A 27,798-nucleotide genomic window follows, 5' to 3' on the forward strand; every position below is an offset into this window, starting at 1 on the left:
TGAGGTCCTAACTGTTATTATTATAATGGCACTTTTAACTTTTCTCTATTAAGGGGACATTTTTTATTCTGCCCAAGTTCTGTCTGTGCACCAGTGTCTCCATAGTGACAACTGTAGAAAATATCCAGTTTTACTTTTATTTATTGCTTTCTTTGCTTTTCTTAACTCTGCTTTTGATGACGAGTTATTGTCCACTAAGAACTGTTGGTTGCATTGGTTTCCAGAAAGAGATTTTTGTAATGCACTGTGATATTTGCTGCAGTTTTCCACTGGGAGAAATGCAAAGTAAGCAATCAACTCCTCTATGTGATATTTGTAAATTGCTACTCCAAGTTATTTTGCTTCTTAAGCAATGCCAATTTCTCTTTGGTATTTCTGAAGCCGCTGCTTGTTTTCAAACATACATGTGACCAGTATGTCAATAAAACTGTTTTATGTTAGTTGTAGTTGCACTATATCAACACCGTCTTGATGACCTGTTTATTATATTTACATAAATATGCTCACCTTTTTGCTTCTTGACAGTGGCACATCGTACATATGGAGGGATTGGAACAATTCTTGTCAAAAAGGTCAGGCGATTTTGTCTCTTCTTCCCAGTTGGATTCTTTCTCACTACCATTACATTATTGTCTGTGCTTAGGAAACTGAAACTTCTCTATATAATTTTCATGAGTTTCTGCTGAGATTCTTTTGACAGTCAATATAAATTACATCAAGTATCTTATCTCGTCTGCATAAATAAGTTGTTATTTCTTTTGGATCAAAAAATGCCGTTCTCCACAATAAGTGTGTTTATTTTAACTGATTTTATCTGTCTATATGGTTTGAATTGTGTAACGAGAAGGTAATGCTTATTTCTCTAGTACTGAATATGTTTGAAACATTTCAATCTCAGGTTTCAACTGAAGCTACAGGCGAGTTTGGTGAATTAGTTGCAGACACAGAGACCAAGGAATTGCTACATTTTGCTGAAAAGCCAGAAACTCATGTACTGCCAAATACAGCTTTTCTGGAGGGTTTATATTTGAGCAATGGTGTAGCTAATTACAGTTTAGTAGTACAGTTTGTCAGTTGACACTACTGTATGTGTCTCATGTCTAATCTTGTATAAAATCGCAGAAGGCTACAACTAGATTATGTGTATAACTATAGATCATGTATGGCCTACAAGTTTTTGAACATGTATGCATGTTCACTGCATCTCCTGGGTTTCAAATTATTATCTTGCTTTTGAGGTTCTGTAGCTATTTGCATGGCACAAAGCTTTAATGTTTCAACTCAATTCTTTCTGCCTCAACTCAAGCAGAAATGATTCCCATTCTCATTTTATAGCTAGTGTTCTAGAAAGTATTAAAGTTCTATGATATAAAATGATAGGGAGTGAGAAGGTAATATATGAGAAAAGGTTTGTTTGTTTTTTTGAAATTTTGATTTGTTTATCTCTACAGGTCAGTGATTACATCAACTGCGGAGTTTATATTTTTACTCCGGATATATTTCATACAATGCAGAATCTGACACCTACTCCTAAACAACGAGGTTGGTTTTTTAACTTGACATTTTAAACTGATCTTTACTAGTCATGAGACTTTGTGTTGTTCCATTCCTCTCATGCACAGCGAAATGAATTCTCAAAAAATTTCTTGTTGATAAAATCAAATATATTGATAAGAGTTACAAATATGACTACTCCATAGACTGATCACCTGGATCAAACTTCTGGTTTGTGTATAAATGTTCATGCAGACAAGAAGAGAAGTCTAAGAAGATATGTAATGATAAAAAGCCATAGACAAACAAAGTAGAAATATATTAGCTGATATTACAAAGACAGCTTGTCTAGGATAGCAGACAACTGTATATCTTCAGAAGTTGGACTTGAGGAGTATGAGTGCACGGCACTTGGTGATATGAGGACCACCTTCACTTCTTCCGTTAGTATTCCAATGCCATCCAGCCGTGCCTACTGTGTAGCAGATGGGAATTGCATTCCATTGATCCAAAGGGGCAGTGTACTCAAGAATTGGAAGTTCATTTCATTCTTTGATCCCTTGGAGACCATATAATGCTGTTTGTGTAGGACATCTCAGTCTGATGTAGTATGCTCTGGCATCATTAGCTTAACTTTATGAGACATTCTTCTTGGTTGTTTAGACAGCTATTGATGGCCATTTGGTTGTCTTTTTGAGTCCTTGAGCATTGTTAATCAAAAGATAAATACACTTCTGTTGGTAAGCATTTTCTGTACTTTTAGATTCCAGCACGATTGCAAGTCAATGACAAGTGTCATTGATATTAGCCAAAGCAATATGGATTGAAGGCTCATTTGAGTGGGAGTTTGTTTTTGGAGTGGGCCGTGCTGTCTTGAACTTGATTGTTTGTTTGCCTATTTGGTGGAGAGAGTTCAGACTGACTCTTCTTGTCATAAGTTTTGAATACATTGCCACAACCATACTAAGAACTAGTTCTAGGACATTGTTCATCAGCCTCACGAACATGCTTGGGGCATTTGTCTGTAGACTCAGTACAAATGGCATCACCATCCACTTGTACAAACCATCATGTGTCCTGAATACAATCTTTCATTCATCTTCTTTCATCCTGGTTTGATGATGATTGCTCTTGATGTCAATCTTTGAAAAGTATTTGATTCCACTCAAACAATCCAAGACATCATCCATTTGTGATACTCGATACTACTCTTTTTTATTTCCCTAGAGTCTATTTTCAAATCTGACATTCTCATGTTTTTCCATGTGTGAGATTTTGTGTGGAACAGGGATGGGTTCACTTGGCAGTTCATGACAATTTTGAAATTTTTAACTTTTGCTTGAGACTGGCATTTTGATGGCCAAGATTGTACTTGTCTTGACGATTGGAATGTCAATATGGGTAATATTTTTCTCCTTAACTTGTTCAAGTGTGATATATTTCTTGGGGAGGAAAGGGGACAGGGATAGGTTTATCAGTGTTGTCTTTATGCCCAATAACCATGCATTTAAAATACAAGATATTCCTTTTTCGGGCTATCTTTTTCTGTTGCTGCCAACTTAGGGCCATGCCAATTAAATCTTGTTTAGAGAGTTGAACACCAAGGGGTTGCTATATTTTAACATTTGCTTCTTTCATATTTGAGCTTGGTAAAGACTTTTGAGAAAACTGCAATATCTCCCATTGACAATCCACTAAATCCTAGTTCCTCTGCTTCAATGTTTTCAGCATCTTATCCTCAGGTTATGTGATTTAATTCAAGTTATTAGAATCCATTCCGCAATGCCCTGAAGTGCCAACTCAGTGGCCTGCATAATTTCCAGAACTTATGCAACTGAAAGGCAATAACAACAATGAATCTCTACTTTGCATGCATGATGTACAATATCTTTAAAAAAAATAGAGGTGGAGCAAGGTTTTGGCCTGCTTAGCTTTTGGATTTTATTTTCAGAAGTCCGAGAAAAATCCCATCCAAAAAACTGAGATGCAAGAAAATAAACCCAAACATGCCTTGAAAGACATTTGTTGAAGAGAATCTTTTGAATTATGGATCCCTTGAGTAACAGATGGAAGGAAAACTAGATTGAAGGCCTCCACAATCTCAGACATAGGTTGAAAATCTTTTCAAAAACATACACAATCTGAGGGCTTAGAAATGTGATCTTGATCTTGATCTGAGGGTTTTGTGTATGCCAAGGTAATGAAGGCATCTCTTATTGGGTAATTTGGTAGTTGAAAACTAATAAGCATCATGTAAAGACAAAATATAAAGGTGTTTGAATGACGAACAGGCGCGGACAGTATGTTTGCTATTTAACTGATCTTCTTGTTGGTGCAAATTATTGTTTACTAACTCATACTTGTAGGTTCAATTCTTGTAATCGGAAATAAAGTTGTATTGTTGTATTGGACATGTTAAAATTCGAGTTTTTCATGTAATCAAATCTGTTGTTATTATCAGGATATTTCCGGCGTCTATCCAGCTTTGAATCCCTGGAGTTTTCATCACAGTAAGTTGATTTTAACTCTTTCTTGTCTGATAGTATAACTTTTATTAAGTTTATGTGATAATATTTTCATTCCTAACTAAATCCATTCCATTTTGATATGTCAATATAAGATTAGGCAGCTACAAATTGTCGAGTATATTTGTGAACTTATCCTATATGAAGAATATTAGCACTTGTTTAATCTTAGTATTAGAGATTAAATTCCCAATTTAGGAAAGATAAACATGTTAAAGAGGAAAAGATTTTACAAGCTAGTCTCTTGTCTCGTAAAAGTGTTTAAAGTAGCAAAACAAAGCGAGACAAATATCACTCTTTACACAATCATCTTCTGATCTTGCAGTTTTCTATTATTACATCTTGACTTGACATTCTAGGAATTAATATTAGAATTTCTTAAAAAACTAATATTTTCCCTCATAACCTGTCATTTTAACCCCTCAAAAGAATAAATTTTATATTACTTTTATTTAAATTTTATTTCCATCCATAAATACTTTTCGAACTCCTCTAGCAACACATGTATAGTCAGAAATTATAACTTGCTGACATTAAGGGTCTAGTATTGCTTAGGTATTGGAACATACAGTATAAAATATTCCATTGAATGATAGGAAGGATAGAGATACTAAGATTATAAGTTGAGCTCTCACCTTATAACTGCTAGCAAGCATACAGCTTTTTAGCTTTACAAGGGCTGAGGACTACTTATTTGTACGAGTTTATTGATTTGTTTTGTGTCACTATTTTCTGGGATTGTATTTATCTCTCAACCTTTAGAACTTAATTCTAGTGCTCCCATTATTGTCTTCAAGTGATAGCATGTTCTCTTTGTCTGCCTATTGTAAGATATTGTATGGCGTGAATTTCTTCCCCAAAGAAATGCTTGTGAAAATCTTGTTAAAGGGCTACATGTTTGATGGCACTGAAGGCTTATTGTGTCACCAATCTTCAATTTTATTTTGAGATTGCACAGGTGTGAGGGTACAATTGTACAATGTAAGTTGTATAGATCCCTAAACCATAGATTTGTTGGTGTGAGCAGATGACTTGCATCAAGTTGCATATATACATATACCTATACACATACACAAATACAGACAAGTCATATCCTACTTATACATACTGACATTCATGTTCTTTTTTTTTCAACTAAATTTATGAAATTATAAGTATATTGAAATATAATGTGAAGTTGATAAATCTTTGCCTTAACCGACCATTTTGTCAAAGTACTTGGTCCTCTAGATGTAATATCCCTAGCTGGAAATCTTCGGCAATATGCAATTTTTATTGGAAATTCCGATTGTACAAATGAAATAAATATGAGATGTAAAGTACAGATACCACACAACAATATTAGAATATGGATGAGCCCACTAAAGATCAGAAAGTAATACGTGAAACCCTCATACATCCAAAGAACATGGATATTGCAGCAGATCAGACAGTATAAAAGGCCAATAGAAATATGGAAACCCTCATATGCCAAAAGTAATCAATTATGACAGCAGATCTGAACAAGAAATGCTGATATAGTCATGACAGTAATTACAAACAATGAATTAACTTATCTAACAACAGCCAATGATGAAACCCTTATGTTTCCAAATGTCATAATTGATATGACAGCAATCTGATATTTACAAATGCTAATGTGAATAGCAAATATGCTTCGTGACAGCAAGAAAAACCTCTTACAAATATCACTCAGTGAATTCCCCAAATAATCAACAATACTTAATAGTGTTTTCTATTGACAGATGCTGTAAGTTTAGCAAAATACAATTGACAAACTGCAGTGACAACAATAAGGAATATGATCAAGTGCAACAAATTGTTGTTTACTCTTCTACTATCTAATCGAATTAATACTTGAATTAATAATTAATGACATTAATAACAATGCAGACCAAACAAAGGAGTAAAAGTATATCTTTATTCGCACAGAGTTATTATAGTAGACTAGAGATGGTCAGCCAGGGATTACACAACTTTTGTTGACTATGCAATGGCTATTTAAAAGACCAGACGGTTACCACGAGAATATAACTGTCTATTAATTGATTCCTATAACTACCCAAAAGCTGACAAACAATCAATACATGGTCAAATACAACCACATTAACAAAATGTGATGAAAGCATTGTATACTGACTACATCATACCCTCAAGGAAAGAGTTGTCTTACAAACAATAAAGAAAACAAGTAAGCATCAAATAACATTGGGTAAGACTTTCCAAACTTTTGATAGTATTATAGACCAATAAAAACTTGGTTCTTGATGCTTCCCATTAGCCATCAAAATAGTCTCATCATAGCTTGATTTGTCCACAACTAGTGAATGCTCCACAATGAAAGATGAACGAAGATCTACAATGGTTGTTTCAAACTAGGATTAGAAAAGAAAAATGACAGAGAAAACTTGGAAGTATAACAGTATACCAGATTGCATGCTAGTGTAAAGAGACTGCCTTCACCAATGGCCATATAATTTAATGAGTTGTGCCTGAGGGAAAAACAAACAAGAAACCCAATTTTAATGCACAATGGAATCAGAAAATGCTTCACCTAGTCCATCATTGAACCCAAGTGGTACTGTAAGCAGTTCAAGACAATGTAACTGGGAGATGCGTCTAGGAGATGGGGAAGCATATCCAAGACTTCATGCACACCCTAATATGTGATTTGGTGAAGGATAAATTGCACCAACGAATCCTGTCGTCTCCTGTGTCTCCCACTAGGAATCCTAGCATCTCCAGCGAGTACCTCAACCCAAAAATGCACTTTAAAGGTAAAAAACAAAATCTAATTTCCTATCCAAGCATTCACCTACCACAGGAAGCCATCAAAGGCACCAGAGAAGATAGAAATGCTGCCCATAACGCCAAGGAATACATCATCCACCGCCAGGTTTGCATTCATTTTCTGATTTTGCCTTCATTTATTGTTTTCAGATCCCTCTGACCTGCAATCATGGCATCACACAATCAACATCAGCTTTGTCACAATCACTATGCTTCCACAATGGCTACAAGACTTGTTTTCCCTCACATCAGCTTACAATCCAGCTAGTCCTCAATTGAGTACCAGATTGTGTAATGGCTTTCTCACTAGCTGGATTGTAAGCTGTTGTATAGTGAGGACAGTGGAGTACAAGACCCCATTGGAAGACTATGTGATTGTGAGAAATCAAGTCTTGTACTCCATTGTCTTCACTATACAACAGCTTACAATCCAGCTAGTGAGAAGACAAAGCTTACATTTGATTGTGAAGAGATCAAAAAAGGGCTGATGGGAAAGTTTATAATATGAGGTCCTCTCATGCTTCAATGATAGGGGCAACTGCTGCAACTCATAATCAGAATAGAGAGACATAGGCAGATGTGTTTTCTAGAGATGTAACGACACAAAATTCTCATAAGAGACTACATGTTGGCAGCTTAAACCCCATTGGAATGTTAAGTTTATTCAAATTCTATGATCAAGAGGATAGAAGAGATGAAGATATAATCTGAAATTAAAATTTTAACTGCTGTAGTGTGAATGGAAGGATGTACAACACTTATCGATTGCGGTATTGTCTTCCTCCTCATTGTATGCATGTTATATATATGTGAATGAGAGGGTACGTAGTGAAGAGATGTGTCTTCCCACGTGGGAAGACACATCTCTTCCCTACGTACCACTCATGATAACACAACACGTTAACAAACATTAAGATCATCGCTTGCTTGACTGATCGTGAGGAAACGCGATTTATTATGAATCGCTTAATTACAACCCGTTAACATGAAAGGGTGTGACCGGTGGCAAACACCGTAATTCGATTTTGATTTTATTTATCATTTATTGCTAACGTATATACTAATAGTTTATCTATTATTGTATATGTTAACATGTAATCAATTCATGCATCGGAATTATGAAATTGTACGACCGACGTTACAAGAATTAACATTCCCTCTTAGCTAGGGAGGACACATTTCATGTTAGAGAAAACATCACAATTCATCCATTGATTGTGAAGAGAAGAGATATCACACCATAGTGATATTCAGAGATATGGTTCAACAATGAATATCAAGTCTCATGATACTCACCATAACTCATAGTTATCAAGTAAGGTATGTGCACTGGCATCAAGTCACATGATACCTACCATACTGATAACGATTCATAGCATGTCCACGAATATTATGTCCATAATATTCACCATGAAGATCTCTATCATAATTATGGTTTATTTAATGATATCAACCAACTGATATCTACCATAATGTCTCAGAGATATATACTATCATGACATGTCCATAGATATCAAGTCACATGATATCCATCAAGATAGATAAATTGATAATTGTAAAATCGTCACCTTACAATATCAATTTGAAACAAGTGTTCATTATTGAAAAGTCGTCACCCTTCAATAATGTTCACAGGGGGCCCATGAAGTCATGGAGTCACACACATGACAAATAAAAGAGTTTACACATTAAACATCTTAAATATATAAGTATATCAGAATAAATGAGACTATCTCAAAATTAAATAACATTTTCAACCATACCAAGTTTATCTCTAAAGTGTTCAATCTTGATCCTAGAGAGAGGTTTGGCAAGAATGTCTCCATTCTGATCACCTGTACTAATATAATTTAGTCGGATCATATTCCTTTCCACCATATCTCGAACATAGTGATAAGGAATCTCAATGTGTTTAGACCTGTCATGAAATACTGGATTCATTGAAACCTTGATGCAACTCTGATTGTCACAATAGATGACAGTAGGATTTAAGGGCTGACCAAACAGTCCTACGAGCAATTTTTGGAGCCATACTGCTTCTCTTGCTCCCATGGAGGCTCCAATGTATTCAGCTTCTATAGAACTCTGAGTAACTGAAGACTGTTTTCTACATATCCATGAGATCATTCCTGATCCTAAACTGAAGCAACATCCTGATGTGCTTTTCCTGTCAACTACGCTTCCAACCCAATCAGAATCAGTGAATCCATGTATGTCAAGATCTACATGTTTATATTTCAAACCAAAACCAATAGTTCCTCGAAGATATCTTAGAAAATGCTTTGCAGCAACAAGATGTATTTCCCTAGGTTCACACATGAACTGACTTAGTGTATTAACAACATAACATATATCAGGTCTTTTGTTTACCAAATACATCAGAGATCCAATAATCTGTCTGTAGAGGGTAGGATCTGCAAACTCTGATTCTGCAGCTGCTTCCTATAGCTTGTGCAGATTTGTCTCCATAGGTGTGGTCATGGATCTACAATCCATCATTCCAAATCTCGAGTATATCAATGGTGTATTTTCCTTGATTAAGGATTATACCATCTGCCTGCTGCCAAACTTCCAATCCAAGGAAGTAGTGAAGAATTCCTAAATCCTTCATATCAAACTCAAAGGCTAATTCTTTCTTACACCGAGAAATATGATTATCCTCTCCTGTGATTAGTAGATCATCAACATAAAGAATAAGAATTAATAATTCACCATTGATTACCTTGTAGTAGAGATTTGGATCTGCTTCATTCTTGGAAAAACCTAACTCCAAGAGATAGTGATCAATTCTTTCATACCATGCTCTAGGGGCCTGTTTCAGTCCATATAGGGCTTTCTTTAATTTGCAGACATGTGATTCATAAGTGTGATTCAACCTTATGAATCACAAAACCTTCAGGTTGCTCCAAATAAACTTCTTCTTCAATCTTACCATTTAGAAAAAGCAGTCTTAACATCCATTTGATGGACTTTCCATCCTTTAAATGCTGCAATAGCCAAAACTGCTCAGACAAAAGTGTATCTGGCAACAGGAGCAAATGTCTCTTCACAGTCAATACCTTCTTTTTGTGAGAAACCTCTGGCAACAAACCTTTCTTTGTGCTTCTCAATGCTGCCATCTGTTGCATGTTTGATTTTGAAGAGCCATTTAGAAGATACCACAGATTTGCCTTTAGGCCTAGGAACAATATCCCAGACATCATTTTTCAGAATTGACTGATACTCTTCTGACATAGCATCTTTCCAAACTTGATGCTTGGGAGCATCTCCAACACAGGAAGGTTCGGCATCAATGGTCTCACTCATCAAGGAAGCATAACTGGAAAATAGGTTAGGTCTCTGACTTTCTCCAAAGGTCCCCTTTGGAGCAGCATAATTTTCAGCTTCTTGAAGCATCTTTTTAGCCCAAAGTGGTCTCTTCCTAGTTTCAGGATAATGTTCTTCTAAAGGTAAGACTTGAACTTCATGCTCAGCGTTTTCAGGGGTCTCCCTCTGAATCTCAGGGGTGGGATCCTCATCCATGCTTGTAGGAGGATCTTGGTGTTCTAATTCATTAGAGCTTCTGGACCTCCTGAATGCTATGTCTTCTTCAAAGATGACATCTCTGCTTAGTTCAATTTGCCTTTGTCCAGGGATGTATACTCTGTAAGCCTTAGAGGTTTCATTGTACCCAACAAATACCCCTTTCTTTCCATAAGGTTCTAACTTTGATCTCTTTTCTTTGGGAACATGAATATAGACTGGGCACCCAAAGATCCGGAGATGACTTATGTGAGGTTTGTTACAAATAAAGGCTTCTTCAGGGGTTTTATTGTCAAGAAGAGAATGAGGACATCTATTTTGAATGTACACAACTGTCCTAGATGCTTCAGCCCAAAATGAGGTTTCTATATTTTGGTCAAACAACATAGCCCTAGCAGCTTCTACTATAGTCCTATTCTTTCTTTCAGCTACCCCATTTTGTTGTGGGTTATAAGGTACAGTTAACTCCCTCTTAATCCCAACATTTATACAATAATCTTTAAACATATCAGAAGTATATTCACCCCCATTGTCTGTTCTTAAGGTTATGATTTTCTTACCTGTCATGTTTTCTGCAAGAGCTTTGAATTCCTTAAATTTAGAAAGGATTTCTTCAGACTCTTTGTACCTTAGAAAATATATCCAGGTCTTTCTAGAATAATCATCTACAAATATTACATAATATAAAAATCCCCCTAAGGAGGGTACAAACATGGGTCCACATAAATCAGAATGAACTAATTCTAATACATTTTTGGATTTACTGTTGCTAGAATTGAAAGACCCTTTAGTATTCTTTCCCAAGGCACACCCCTTGCAGGCTCCTTCAGAACTGTGACTTAGCTTGGGTAAGCCAATCACCATCTTCTCTATCTTGGGTAGGGCATGGAAATGAAGGTGCCCTAATCTTCTGTGCCAAAGTTCATTCGAATTTGGAGTCTCATGAATCAAGGCTTGAGGTGGAGTGGTGCAAAGTTTGTAGAGGCTCCCTTGTCTTACTCCAATGGTGTGGGCTTTCTTGATGGTGGAGTTCTTTGGCCAAGCAAGTACCTTTCCTTCCATAAAGGTTAATCTATAACCCTTATCTTCAAGTGCAGAAACTGAGACAAAGTTTCTCTTTATACTAGGTACAAATAGAACTCCAGTCAGCTGTAGGGATATGCCTGACTTAAGGTTGATATTGCAGGTTCCTATTCCCATAACTGGATAATTTGAGTCATCACCAATTGTCACTTCTTCATTTGAATTTTCCGCAAGTGTGTCTAGGTGCTCACGAAATCCAGTGATGTGTCGAGATGCTCCGCTGTCAATCACCCATGTGTTGGAACTGGGGGTGACTTGACTAGAGAGGGTTGAGTAGAACTTCTACCATCGATCCTGTTGCTTGATCCTGTCTGGCCACTTCATTGCATAGTGCCCATATTGGTCACATCTGAAACATTGTACTTCAAAAATGTCTCTCTTCTTCTTTGAAGACCCCTTTCCATTTGAGTCGTTGTCCCGCTTTCTCTTAAAGTTCTTCTTTCCTTTCTTGTGGGAATTAGAGTTTAGAACTTGAATGTCCTCATTACCATTGTTTTGTTTTATTCCTCTTGTGACAAGCCGAGATTCCTCTTGAATGCAATCGGTTTTCAATCTATCAAACTTAGGAAATTTAGAACGAGCACTGATTCCTTGAATGAATGATTCCCATGAGGTAGGAAGTCCATTTAGGGCCATCATAGAAAGTTCTTTGTTGTCTACTAGATGTCCAATAGTGGATAGTTGATCCCTAAGCTCAGTGATCCTCAAGAAATAGGATGTAACTGTCTCTCCTTTATTCATCTTTATATGGTGTAGTTGATTCTTCAAGGTGAGAGCCCTGCTAGTGTTGTTGATTTCATAAATGTCAACTAGGGCTTTGAACATCTGAAAAGCCGTCTCATATTTAGTAATAACTGGCACAATGTGGTCTCTCATTGAATCCACAATTATCTTAAGAGCCTTCTCATTGTCCTTGCTCCACTGAATTTTGTCCGTATCATCAGAGGGTTCATGAATTTCACTTTTGACATGGGAGTCAATTTTATTTTCTTTCAAAACAAGCATGATCTTGAATTTCCAAGATACAAAATTTGATGCTCCATCTAGTCGATCTTCAAACCTAACTCCGGTTGCCATTAGGATTATAGGAATGTGATCTACTAAAAGCCGGGTGAAAGTCTATATGATCGTTACAGAATTTAATTTGATCTTCCTTAACTTAGCTCTAATACCATATTAAGTTTATTCAAATTCTGTGATCAAGAGGATAGAAGAGATGAAGATATAATCTGAAATTAAATTTGAACTGCTGTAGTGTGAATGGAAGGATGTACAACACTTATCGATTGCGGTATTGTCTTCCTCCTCATTGTATGCATGTTATATATATGTGAATGAGAGGGTATGTAGTGAAGAGATATGTCTTCCCACGTGGGAAGACACATCTCTTCCCTATGTACCACTCATGATAACACAACACGTTAACAAACATTAAGATCATCGCTTGCTTGATTGATCGTGAGGAAATGCGATTTATTTTGAATCGCTTAATTACAGCCCGTTAACATGAAAGGGTGTGACCAGTGGCAAACACCGTAATTCGATTTTGATTTTATTTATTATTTATTGTTAACTATATACTAATAGTTTATCTATTATTATATATGTTAACATGTAATCAATTCATGCATCGGAATTATGAAATTGTACAACTGACATTACAAGAATTAACATGGAAGACTATGTGATGTGCAAGGTAAGAATGTGATGACCCAATCTAAGGTTGGGTCGGCTAGCCCAATATTTTTTAATTAAATAAATAATAAATTAAATTTATGAATAATTGCAACTACTAAATAAATTGTCAAGGCCAACTTGTGTGACTATTAAATAATTTTATTTTCTTAAACTGACCTGTCTTGTGGTAAGTCGGTTTGCTATTGGGCTGACCTTTGTTGGCCTTGCTATTAATATAGGTTGGGTGGTTGAATGAAAGCATGGAAGAAGTCTTATTAATATGTGCGTTAAACGAATGCAACTACTTCTCAAATGCAAACCTGAGAGGTTCTTATTAGTGGGACGAAAACCCTACTACCCTATAGCTCGTGGTCATCTGAGACGCTAACTTCAAGGACCCTACAAGGAGTTTGATACTAGTCACAAAAATAACACTAGTGAGCAAGATAGATCTCAGGTGTAGAGGCCGATTGCCATATGAGGGCTGCAGTAAGAAGGGCATTGTTTGGACAGCACCACTGCAAGGTGCCAATATTGCGATATGAGGGCTGTACTTAATACAAGGGTTGTTTGCATACTAGGGCCATGTCTGATACAATCCAGCTAGTGAGAAAGCCATCAGACAATCAACATCAGCAAAGGGATTATCTAATTTGAGATGCAAACAATCTAAGGATTACTTTTAATGGAGTTCAATATCAATCAGTTGCAAGCAGTGAGTATACAAGTATGAGACCGACCTGAATGTATTTTATTAATTTGATTTGAGTATAGTTTTTGGTTGTTTAATGTAATAGATTGTTTATTCATTCACGTTGTTGATAATCTGAGGACATGTTGTTGGCATAAATTGCCTATTGTTATGTTTGATAATATTTGTTAATCGACAAGGTATTAATTAATTGTATTGAGTGGGTTGTCAGTCTCGGGTAGTTATGTGTCGATTGGTTGACGGTTGTGTACCTCTTGGCAACCGTCGGGTCCTTTAAATATGTCATGTACTGTCAAGGAAGGGGGACGGTATTGTCGGATCTGTTGTAATCCTTGGCCGGCCATCTTTGGTCTTCTTCTCTGTAATGATTGCATGTGCGAATAAAGATATATTTTACTGCCGTGTTTGGTATGCATTGTCATGTACATTATTATTTTCTATATTTAATTTACCAGTTGTACTAGTAAACATTTTGGCGTTGTTGCCTTAAAAGAAATCGGGTTAGCCTTGAGTGATTCATGTCCGTAGATCCCATCAAAGGTGAGAAGAGGCCACAGGGGGCCAAGCAATTAGGTTATCTGCCGACCCTCGGTCGGAGGGAGCACAGAGACGAGTCGAAGCCTGGAAGTACTCAGAGTGTTGGGATGCTGGAGGTGGACGTGTAGAGGACTCACGCGTGTTTGAGAGTGCAAGGAAAGCACCGAAACGTAGCGGTCAGAACAGTTCACTTAGATCCGACACACTTGGAAGTACTTGAAGTGTTGGGGACACTGAAGGTGGACATGCCGAGGACGCTTGTGTGGCTACGAGTGAAGGGAAAGCACCGGAACGTAGCGGTCGAAACAGTCCACCCAGGTCTGGCACACAAGGCGAATACACACGTACCTTCCAAGTGAAAACAATGTTGAACACTCAGGAGAAGTAGAAATTGCCAAAGTTCTTGGGAGATGGGTCGGAGGACCCTGTACGGTATTGCAAAACATGCATAACCATTTGGGAGGCAAATGACCAAGATGACAGGGACTACTGGCTGAAGGCATTTCTTGCCACCCTTCGAGGGATTACCATTGATTGGTACACAAACCTTGACGCCCAGCAGAAGACGAGATGGAGTGATTTGAAGAGGGTGTTCCGGGAGGAATTCAAACTCTTGAGGGATGATAATGAGATCGTGGCCGAAATCTATAATACTAAGCAAGGGAAAAATGAGAGTGTACGCACTTACAACCGTAGGCTCAAAGAATTGTTCAACAAGATGGAGAACCAACCAGTCGATGGGTTGAAGAAGAGGTGGTTCACAGAGGGATTGATACCCTCACTGCGCAAGAAGATGAAAGTAGTGCCTCCGTCCTCGTATGCCAATGCTTACAATTGGGCAATGGACATCGAGAGTGAAAACAAAAACTCTTCCCGAGAGAAGAGGAAGATCGACAATGATGAGAGCACCAAAGGTAGCAGTGATGAATCCAAAACCGTACGAGCCCTTCGACGGGATATGTTGAGAATGATGAAAGAATTGAAGGCTGAGAGAGGAACCGACAAAGAAGGTAATGAACTATGGTGTACTGAGTGCAAAAGGGAGGGGCACACGAAAGGTATTGTCCTAGAAATATGTTTTGTGAAATTTGCCAAGTACTCGGGCATTCAATCAAGGAGTGCCCATACAATTTTAAGATGAGAAGTACGCAAGTACTCTTCACACAGGGAGAGTCCAACCCATCGAAATCACAGAATGTATCGCCAAGTGGTTATGGAAATCAACGAGGGAGAAACCAAATACAGTACGACTCTAGAGGACGTCCTATCATACAATGTCGACAATGTAGTGAATGGGGACACTTTGCGAGAGACTACCATAACAAGAAAGACAACATACAATTATTGTGCAAATGGTGTGGACCAGGTGACCATGAAGACACCAACTGCCTGAATCAGAAGGGTATTAATATGCTGGATGTGGAGGAACAAGAGGACGCAGTTTTAGCAATCACAAGAGCACAAACAAAGAAGGCGATGTATTCAAACTTTGGTACGGAAAAGGAACAATCCAAAGTAGAACAAGTGTTGGCGAAGGAACGAGTAACTTCTAATGGAACTACAAGTATGTCATTGCGAGAGTCAGAGAAGAACATAGTTTGGCAGGTTCTACAAACAACCGTACCCATCAAGGTGGCAAACCTTCTTCAAACTATGCCGCAACTGAGAATGGCAATTGCCAATACAGTCAGTGACGACATAGTCATCCAGAAACAATGTAAGCCACACGAGGAGGAACTAACAGGAAAACCATCTCCCAAAGGAAATGAGTCCAGTGATCCAATGTTGCTGACGGTGAGCATCGGGAGGAAAATGGCAGCCGTTGAGATGGAAATAATGGGGAAGAAGTTGACAAACACCATTGTCGATGGAGGCTCGAGAGTAAACGTACTACTAGAAGACACGTGGAAATGTCTGGGAAAGCCGAATCTTTGGCCGCCAAGCTTCCACTTGGTAGGTGCCGTCCAGCACGGCATCCAAACGTTGGGAACATTGATGGCACAAAAAGTAATGATTGGGACACAAATTTTTCTTGGACTTTGTAGTCATCCGGTTACAGAAGAAGGCGTACGATGCATTCCTCGGGAGGGGATGGTTGGTTACTGCCAAGGCGAATCATAACTGGAACCGAAACACACTCTTGATCGAGAGTGACAGGAGGAAGCACGTCATTGAATTGAGGAACCAGGCGGTGAGTGAAGAACTGGCACCCTCGGACTCTGAGTTTGAGGGTGGAGAGTTTGGGATGGACGGAGGGAGGAAAGGCATGAAAACCAACGATGAAGCGATGCTTGAATTGGAAGATTGCTTTGAGGATGAGATGAGTTCTCTTAATGGATTATTTCACTGGCAGATGGAGGATTATGAAGTCTTCCACCCCGACTGTAACATGCTACAGATTGGTGAATTTGAGGAAGTGCAAAGTCCAACAGGCTCGAAGGAATTGTATGGGGTTGGGCCGTATGAGAAGGAGAAAAAAAGTTGCAGGAATAATGAAGCACGTCATTTGTATGCTATAGGGGGGTTGTATGAGAGAAGGTTGTACAAGTTGAAAGGACATCATCCGTACAAAAAATCCATACGGAATTTGGAAGCACACCATTTACCTCAAAAGGACCTGTACGCCCTGCGGAATACCACCCAAACAAGGAGTAAAGACTTGGGGTTAGAAGAGTTTCGTACCACGAATCCGTATAGAGGTGAAAGTCAGAAAAGCCACACAGACAAACAGTACATTGGTAGGATCCGGGGTTGGACGAAGGGAATAAGGCTCAACCCGTACGAAGGAGTCCGTACGGAAGGAGACACGAAGGCAAGTAAAGACCAAGACGACATCACATCAAACTGCCAGGAGGAAATTACCACCGTACGAACATCAAACTGCCTTGAGGGAATCATCGTACAAACATCAAACCGCCATGAGGGAATCACCACCGTACAAACATCAAACTGCCATGAGGGAATCACCAACGTACGACCACCTTCTCCTTGCCACATACATCACCTCAGAACCGTACGACATAATTGTGGAGTAATCGTACGAACTTCACGACAGTTATTGCTTTGTATTGTATGGCGTTCAACTCATTCCGTACGGCATGGCAAGTTCATTCATCTCGTATGGTATCACAGGTGCATTCCTTCCCCATGACACCTAGTGCTTCGTTCCCTACTACCAATTCACATTTTGAAGTTCCAAAGAGTTATTGCCGTACGTCAATTCTGTCACGTACAGACATATCATATTGCCCACACCGTACAAAGGATACTTCATCTTGTACGGACAAAGCCTATTGTCGACGCCGTACGGCTAGAGCATTTCTTTCGCATCGTACGACAATGGTTGCATCCTGTACAGGAACACCAATCAGCCATACATCATCAACCTCAGCCTGCATGTGGAGTTATCATTGTGTTATATATGGTACAATCCTCTCAATGCCATCATTCCGTACAACAAAGTGGTTTCTTCACGACATGTTGTAGACGTTGGTTAAAGCTCTTTTTTGGCTTCATCAACATTGTTTCTGGTGTCTTAAAAAATCATGAAAATCATGTGCGCCATGGAGTTTCGTGTGGTTTTGAAGGTTGCTGCCCCTTGACCCCGCTGGGGGTGCTGCCCCCAGACCCCCATTTGATTTGGTAGGTACACTACAAGTTGGGGTTGTCCAGTCAAAGTCACTGTCTGTCATTAGTCTTCCCGAATATTACTTGATGTTTGCTTGTCGTTTGGAAGACAACTTTTTTTTTGGGGGGGATGATGTTGTCAGCATAAATTGCCTATTGTTATGTTTGATAATATTTGTTATCCGACAAGGTATTAATTAATTGTATTGAGTGGGTTGTTAGTCTCGGGTTGTTATGTGTCAGCTGGTTGATGGTTGTGTACCTCTCGGCAACTGTCAAGTCCTTTAAATATGTCGTGTACTGTCAAGGAAGGGGGACGATATTATCGGATCTGTTGTAATCCTTGGCCAACCATCTCTGGTCTTCTTCTCTGTAATGATTGCATGTGCGAATAAAGATATATTTTACTGTTGTGTCTGGTATGCATTGTCATGTACATTATTATTTTTTATATTTAATTTACCAGTTGTACCAGTAAACAGTACACTTATCCTTTGTATCTTGAAAGTGTTACTCAATGTGCTTATGTGGATTACTATCTATTTCTATTTTGATGTATTTCATAAGGGTCTGAGCAATAGAAGAAATTGCAAGTAAATTTGGATTTTTCATATATTTGTATTTGAAATTTGTGCATACAAGTTTTGAAATTGAGTGGGATATTTCAGAAAAGCAGTTCATGCAATGATTGCACACTTCTTTTATGCAAATGGAATACCATTTATAGTTGTTTACTCACCTTTCTTTGGAGAGATGGTTCAACCTATCAATAATGGACCAGTTGCGTATAAGCCACCTAGGTCAAAAAAGCTTTGCACTACTCTAATTGATAAAGAAAAAATTCGATTAGAGCAACAAACTACACCAATGAAAAGAGTGGGTTGTAGAAGGATGCAATATTGTGATGGACGGGTGGACAAATACTAGAAATCGCCCACTACTTAATATCATGGTAACATGCAACAAAGGGCCTTGTTTTTTGAAGGCAATAGACTATTTAGGGCAAGAAAAAATGCAGAGTTTCTTCATATCCATCTATGTGACAACATTGAGGAGGCAAGGGCATCACATACAATGAAAAGAATGTGGGCTGCAGAAGGATGCAATATTGTAATGGACGGGTGGACAAATACTAGAAGTCATCCACTATTTAATGTCATGGTAACATGCAGCAAAGGGCCTTATTTTTTAAAGGCAATAGACTGTTTAGGGCAAGAAAAAATATAGAGTTTCTTCATAAACAGCTATGTTACAACATTAAAGAGGCAAGGGCATCACATATAGTCCAAGTTGTTATCGAGGTTGCCCATGTTTGTAAAGGAATAGGTATGTTGGTGTAAAAAAAGTACAAGTATATATTTTGGACACCATGTTGTGTGCATTCGCTGAATAATGCACTCAAATATATAGGCAAGTTCTAATGGATTTAAGATCTCATAGAAAAGGGCGAAAAAATACAGATGTTCATATGTAACCATCACCACACACAAGCTATTTATCGAAAATTTGCCAAGATGGAACTTTTGAAGCCTACTAATACACAATTGCATCTTCTTTTATTCTTTTTGACCATCTTCGTGAAGTCAAAGTAGCTTTATGTTTCGTAGTAGTTAGTGATGCATGGCAGCTTGGAGACAATCTATATCAGATATTGCAATTGAGGTGGAGAGGTTTGGTCCTTGACAACCATTTTTGGGTTGATGTTAGATTTGTTGGACTTTATTAGGCCCGTATGAGATGATTAAATTTGCAAACTCAAAAAAACCATGTTTGGGAGAAATTTATGAATAAATAGATTCCATGAGTGAAAGAGTCAAGAAAATAATAGATGCAAAGATCTTTCCTTATATGCTTTGGAGAAAAGTTACATAGAAGATGGAACAAACTTAACACACCCCTTCATTGTGTTGCTTATGCCTTAAATCCTAAATGGCATAATATACGAGAGACCAATAAGAAGGCTCCATATGAGGATAGATAGGTAATGAAGGAATTTCAGGCCGGAATAAATTAGATTTATGGTCGAGGTGAGGAGGCTTCAATTATGAGGAGTCTATGGAATAAGTTTTCATATGGGCATGGTGATTTTTCTTTAGTGGAAGCTTTATATGATATGCGAGCTAAGAAAGACCCTATAGAGTGATGGTGGAACTATTTACTCACTATCCTACTTGAAAGATTGTTACAGAGTAAACATAAATACACATTAATAGAACATAGAAATATAACTCACTACAACATATTCGAAAGATATATATTTTATTATTAGTAATAGATGTGCACTTAATACATGACATTAGAGAGAGATCTTTCGACTACAAACAACTACATATAAATAATGTACCAAGTTGGTTGAGGCTACCAACTGACAACCCACAAGTAGTCGGGAACTAATCATCTCACTTACAAAACATAACAATTATTTATTTAGTTGACTACAGCTATGTACTTTTGCTGACTACATCAGCACCCCAAAAACAAAGTTGTCTTCTACACAACAAAGACAAAATTAGGAGCTGGACACAACCAAATCAAAGAGAATATTTATTGAAGGGAGGAGGGTGAGAAGATGTCCCTGGATGTACGGAGGACTCATGGGTAGATGCTTGAGAGTGTTGCTGCTGAAGTTGCTAAAGGAATTGGTTGGCCACCAACTCTTGCTCGTAGGTTACCTTCACCATTTACGGGGCCTACATCAAATGCTTCTTGGTCATCTCGAGCTCCTTCCAGTAACTTTCTATCCTTCTCTATTAATTGTCAATCTTATTCGCCAAGTTGGGTGGTCGTCTTTGCTAATTGTTTGTCTCTCTCCACTAGTCGGCTCTCTCTTAGACATTGTCTTCTATAATGTTGTAACTTGTGTACGCTCTTGAGCTAGTTGCATCTGGGACTTTTGAATTTGATCAGCCAATTCCTTTCGGGCATTTTTGACTTGGAGAAGGGCCCAATCTCACAACTGTGTGGCTTCCTCCATCAAAGCCACATGTTTGTGGTAGTAGAGAAAGAGATCTCAAAAGCATAGCTCCATGCTGAGTTCTCTCAACACTCGGCCTTGTCTACGTCTGATAGTTGGTTGCAATGGGTGCCAATCAACCAACTTCTCAAGTGTCTCTACACGTGGCCACCCTCAAAAGATGAAACATCTGAAGAATTCTCCTTGGCACTCCATCTGCATGAAGGCAAGAATTTTCTTGACCGCATGTGCTACTAATGGATCATGGCCAATACTCATGGATTACAAATTTTGGATCCACTCTTTCTTCGTACTAAATCTAAAAACCATCATAAACTCATCCTATGAGTCTATGCTGCTATCTAGAAGGCTTTTGTACCACTCTTCTGCATTTTTCGTTCAGCGATTACACAAAGAGTTTCATCATAATATCTTCATTTTCTATTTCATATTCATTTGTTATATTGACGAAATCCTTACCAATGATATTGTTATTGCCTTGGAATTTTCGGTACCTTTCCCCTAATGTCATTTGGAATTGGATTAGGATATCTTTTAATGCCTTGAAATTCTATCTGCCTATACTTTTCCATTCCCAATGGCAGTCTTACTAGAGTGAACCTTTGAGCATGTCTTCTAGGATTGACTCTTATGTTTTATCTTATATTTTTCTGCTTATGGTTTTAATGATTTGGAATCTGTTGATCCTGTTGCACATTGCGTGCATGCGGATTTGGAACATTTTTTGTATTGTTTTGATTTTCTATCTATTGTTGAACAACATTTGGTCTATTGTGCATTTTGAGCATGTTGGTTTTGATTTAGTAGTTGGGCATTCAAAGCAAGTTGTGCTTGCTACAATTCAAGCTGTTCTTGTTGCATTGCAAGTTGTCTTTCAATTTTTCTTTTTTCCTATGTCTCAACAAATCTACCTCTTCATCTATAACTCTCTCCCTTCTTTCATTCTTTGACTGTGTGGCATTATCAACATCATAGAATTGAGTGTCTAGTTCTTGTTCTATTTTATGATAGGATGTAGGAGAGTTGTGATACCGACCTCCTCTTGAATTTCTTACATGTGGAGGTGGAGGCACATTTACATCTACACCCTCATTATGCAATTCTTTGGAAGTAACTCTATCTCTTCTACAAACATTTCTTTCATTCCCAGACATACCATAAATCACACCTAAGGGTTCTCCTATCGTTTCTAACCCCGTTGTCAATTGAATCATGTAAGGTGTATTGATCTTGATCCCTTAATGCACCTCCTCTAACTGATGTACCTACTAATTTAGTAATTTGGGAATCATGGACAGATAACATACCTGAATTTTTAGCTTTTGTTTAGATTGTCATCTTCCTACTTTAGTTGGGATCACCTCAAGCATTTCTTTAATTCCAAATATTTGAACTTTTTCAACGTCTTTTCTTTACTAATGATTTTTGAGTCTATCCTTGACAGAGGCATCACTCCTCAAAATTGGAGAAATTAACTTTTATACCAAAAAGGTTTTTAGAAAGTATCAACAAAATACCAATTTTCTTTTTTGCATTGTGGATATTTATTAGCCCAAGTCTTTCAATTAAATACCGATCTAAGTTGTCTCTGAAAATGGCACCATTTTGTTGGTGATTTGAGTTCTAGGTCCCAAATTCCTAAAGTTGAATAGTCTCCCTGCAAGGAAAGCAGAGTCGGAAAAGCCTTCCTAAATGTTAATTTCTTAGAGGAGAGAAGCAGGGATTACTTTTAATTTCATATTACAGTCATTAAGATGTACATAACAGAAAACAAAGTAAACAACAAGATTCACAAGTACAGAGAAAAAACACCAGAATTCTCGTGATAAAATCCTTACCGGTGAAAAACCCACACACCAAAGCACTAATCACTTGTATTATAGTAAAGAGTATTTACATATAAGATACAAATTCAAATGCTCTGTTCTAGTCTCTGTTCAGGCAGCAATACAGAAGATTTGTATAGAAGATATGGGTGAAAAACCCACACATCAAAGCACTAATCACTTGTATTACAGTAAAGAGTATTTACATACAAGATACAAATTCAAATGCTATGTTCTAGTCTCTGTTCAGGCAGCAGTACAAGATACAGATTCACTATCCGTCTCAATGTCTACTCTCCTTGATGTGCTTGCCATCTTCAAACTACAATTTCACACACAAGTTCTTTGCAAAACTCCCACTGCAGAATTAACACAAAAAGCTTGTCCTACCCACAAGGATAACACAACTGGCCAGGCTCTGATACCACTTGTAAGGAAAGAAGAGTACAAAAATACCTTCCTAAATTACAGTCATTAAGATGTACATAACAAAAAACAGAGTAAACAACAAGATTCACAAGCATAGAGAAAAAAGACCAGAATTCTCGTGGGAAAACCCTTATGGGTGAAAAAACCACACACCAAAGCACTAATCACTTGTATTACAGTAAAGAGTATTTACATACAAGATACGGATTCAAATGCTATGTTCTAGTCTCTGTTCAGGCAGCAGTACAGAAGATTTCATTCACTATCGGTCTTCAATTCAGCATCCAACCAAATCACCAATCTACCTTCATCAACTAAGTGATTACCTTCTACAACCATTTCTTCGGACGATTTGTATCTTTTCCCTGAAAATGGTTTGATTAAGTTTCAATGGCTTCATTCAACCGTCTTTGTGAACTCTCATCGAACTCCAACTTGGACCGATCATCGACATCCAACTCAGCACATGAACACCCATCAAACGTGGTCACCACTAAGTCTCATGGCTTATCGGCAAGAGTTCCTCACCTCGGCAACGCCTTAAAGCTCTCTTAGCGAACTCCAATATCACACCAAAATCGCTTGGACCAACTCGCGGGGTGACGAGACACAGACCTCACTTCCCCATTTATCCCACACTTCATCCACTATCGTTAGGATTCTCTCATTGGACGGCAGGAAATGGATCTCCTTGCTTCCCTTTTTACCCCCCGCTTCATCTACGGGCTTCAAAAAACACTCGTGGGGTGGCAGGGAAGCATGCGTCTTCCCTTTCTCCTCTAGCCCGTGCCTCATCTGCGACCTTTGGAAAACTCTCGTGAGGTGGCGGGGAGACTTCCCTCTTCTACCCCCGCTGGCTTGCAATGTTTTGTTGCTTTCAGATTTCCTCACGGGTTGACGGGGGAGACCAAGTCTCCTTTCTCCTCGGTATCCCACGACCTCTTCTTTATGCGTCTCAGTGTCTCGTGGATTGGCGAGGGAGACTGTTGTTTTTAGATCAGACTGATAGCAATAACCAGAAATAACACAATGAACACACAGAACACAAGAGTACCCTGGGAAAACCTCCCTCTTGGAGGTGAAAAACCCAGCGAAAAAATCTCAACTTGTATTAGGCAATAATCAGACTGTGTCTTTACAATTTTACTTCAACACTTTAAGCAATATGAACAACATAATATAACTTTACACTAGGGCACACAGTAGTATGAACAACACCATGAAAATCTGAGTTATAACAAACTTATCTGCAATTATCCTTGACTAAGAATGATGCTCTAATCAGAGAGGACAATTCGCTGATTAAGGAGACTTGTAGCAGACCATGAATGAGGTTTGTTGTTCAAGCACAGATTCGCTGACCCGGGAGATGAGTTCGCTGCCCTTGGATAAGTTCGTTGATCTTGATAATGCAATTCACTGTCTTAGAGATGTATTCACGGTCTTGGATAAATTTGCTGCTGAAGGAGGATCTAATTCGCTGACTTGATGTATGTCTTGATGCATGAATGAACCCTGCATATATATGTGCCTTGACCTCATTGTACACCTCAGGTCGGCCTTGCAAATAATATGCTTGACGCCCATTATAGTGTCAGCCCTATAAGCATTTACAAGTTACATGTTTAACATAGGGTCAGCCCTATTCACACTTACAAGTTACGATTGCACATTACAAGTTTCATCGCCCATTATAGGGCCGACTCAATTCACAAGTTACATCGCCCATTTAGGGCCAGACCAAAATACATGTTACATATTGATTTTTGCACATTAATGTGACTAAGGCCGATAGGTCAATTAGTCACCCATATGCTAGGTTGGTCCTAGAAGGAATCCGACCTAGCTACAAAAACATCAACCTAGTGAGGAGTCCTTCTCAATATCTGAGTTACATAGTGACATCCACCATGGCTAGTCCCAGAGGGTGGGTCCATCATGGCTACACCCATGAATGAAAAAAAAAAAACTGAACACAAGTGCCCATCACGGAATCCTCAATGTGATGTCATCATCTCATCATGACGTTCACCATAGCTAGTCCCAGAGGGTGAATAAACACAAGTGCTAAGTCATGGAGTCTCTCACATGACATCCACCATGGCTACTCCCAGAGGGTGGATCCACCATGCCTACTCATAGAGGGTGGAACAAGGGCTTTCACCTCAATCTTCGCTCGCATAGAAGAATGCATTAACAAGGGCTTGCACCTCAAACTTTTCTGGCAGAGAAGAATGCATTAACAAGGGCTTGCACCTCAAACTTTTCTCGCAGAGAAGAATGCATTAACAAGGGTTTGCCCCTCAAACTTCTCTCGCAGAGAAGAATGCATTAACAAGGGCTTGCACCTCAAACTTCTCTTGTAGAGAAGAATGCATTAACCAAATCTTCAAGACGATGAGGCTCCCTGTGAACCTGAAATGTCAGGCTCCCTCTGAAGCTGAAATGTTATTTCCACCTTTTAGAATAAGAACCCTTTTGAATTGACATTAGACCTTGGCTCCTCCTGAGGTGTCCCTATGTCAGTTTCCGCAGAAGAAGCTAGATGAGTAGACCTGAATTTGCAATCTCGAGCAATGTGGCCATACTTGTCACACCTAAAACATTGAATGTGAGATAAATCCTTCTTCTTTTTCGGTTCTCAAACAGAATCTGGTTCTCTGTCTCTATCCCTCTTTCTTCTTTTGCCTCTTTCCATAGAAGTATGAGTAGCAAGGACTTGATTTTCCACATCATAATGGTTACGCCCAATTCCTCTTGTTACCAACCTTGACTCTTCTTGAATACAATCAGCTCGAAGGTGATCAAACTTGGGTAACTTGGATCTCCCATTGATACTTTGAATGAAGGGTTCCCAAGTTTGAGGGAGACCATTAAGTGCCATCATAACAAGATCTTTGTCAGCAATACTGTTCCCAATAGTGTTCAACTAATTTCTCAAATCAGTAATCTTCATAAAGAATGAGATGACTAATTCATCTTTATCCATTTTTACATTGTGAAGTTGTTGCCTTAAGGTGAGAGCTCTGTTGGTGTTGTTGATCTCATACATGCCTTCCAAGGTTCTAAACATATCTCTGGCTGAAGACATCTTGGAAATGATAGGTACAAGGTGATCCTTCACGGAGTCAATCAGGATCTTCTTTGCTTTTGACAACATTCTTCTTGAATTGGAGTTTCTCTTCTTGATCTGTAGGCTCAGGCTAATCTTTTCCTTCTACAAACTGAAGAAGATCATTTTCCTCAAGAGTAACAAGGATTTTGATCTTCCACGAAGTGAAATTCGAAGCTCCGTCAAGTTTGTCTTCAACCTTCAAACCGTACACCATTGTCACTGCTGGAAATTGCTTGTTGAAGATGAAGTAGGAGGAAGAGCTTCACTGCTATTAGACAATCTGATCACGATCGATTCAAACCCGCTATGATACCATGTTGTTTTTAGAGCAGACTAATAGCAATAACCAAAAATAACACAATGAACACACAGAACACAAGAGTACCCTGGGAAAACCTCCCTCTTGGAGGTGAAAAACCCAACAAAAAAATCTCAACTTGTATTAGGCAATAATCAAACTGTGTCTTTACAATTTTATTTCAACACTTGAAGCAATATGAACAACAGAATATAACTTTACACTAGGGCACACAGTAGTATGAACAGCACCATGAAAATCTAAGTTATAACAAACTTATCTGCAATTATCCTTGACTGAGAATGATGCCCTAATCAGAGAGGACAATTCACTGATTAAGGATACCTGTAGCAGACCATGAATGAGGTTCGCTGTTCAAGCACAAATTCGCTGACCTGGGAGATGAGTTCGCTGCCCTTGGATAAGTTTGCTGATCTTGATAATGCAATTTTCTGTCTTAGAGATGTATTCGTGGTCTTGGATAAATTCACTGCTGAAGAAGGATCTAATTCGCTGACTTGATGTGTGTCTTGATGCAAGAATGAACCTTGCATATATATGTGCCTTGACCTCATTGTACACCTCAGGTCGACCGTGCAAATAATATGCTTCGCGCCCATTATAGGGTCAGCCCTATAAGCATTTACAAGTTACATGTTTAACATAGGGTCAGCTCTATTCACACTTACAAGTTATATTTGCACATTACAAGTTTCATCGCCCATTATAGGGCCGGCTCAATTCACAAGTTACATCACCCATTTAGGGACAAACCAAAATACAAGTTACATATTGATTTTTACACATTAATGCGACTAAGGCCGATAGGCCAATTAGTCACCCATATGCTAGGTTGGCCCTAGAAGGAATCCGACCTAGCTACAAAAACATCAATAGAGACTAGGTCTCCTTTCTCCCTGCTATCCTGCGACCTCATTCGCCTTTGTCTTTTTCTTGTGCGGGGTGTAGAAAGAGGTAATTTCCTTTCTTCCTCGATATCCCACGCGACCTTGGTAGAGGACTATGACTTCGTGTAATGTACCCAACAACATAGTACCCAAATTTCCACCACACATCACGTACTGCTATGATGTACTGACGCTCTCTTACGGTATAGTATCCGAGGGCAAATACCCGAGGGCAAAGTACTTGAGGGGAAAGTACTCGAGGCCAATTACCGAGGTAAGTA

At 38.5% G+C, this 27,798-nt stretch overlaps 1 protein-coding gene across 1 annotated transcript in view; it reads left to right on the forward strand.

The window, feature by feature from the left end:
- LOC131052309 (uncharacterized) overlaps positions 1-27,798 on the forward strand; it is a 67,236-nt gene that overhangs the window by 14,768 nt on the left and 24,670 nt on the right. The window contains exons 6-10 of the mRNA XM_057986936.2: positions 225-285; positions 526-572; positions 899-991; positions 1,452-1,542; positions 3,956-4,004. Of these exons, the coding sequence (XP_057842919.1) occupies positions 225-285; positions 526-572; positions 899-991; positions 1,452-1,542; positions 3,956-4,004 (341 nt within the window). The remainder of the gene's footprint in view (positions 1-224; positions 286-525; positions 573-898; positions 992-1,451; positions 1,543-3,955; positions 4,005-27,798) is intronic.

The sequence above is a fragment of the Cryptomeria japonica genome, chromosome 2 (assembly GCF_030272615.1).
Source record: "Cryptomeria japonica chromosome 2, Sugi_1.0, whole genome shotgun sequence".
NCBI lineage: Eukaryota > Viridiplantae > Streptophyta > Pinopsida > Cupressales > Cupressaceae > Cryptomeria > Cryptomeria japonica.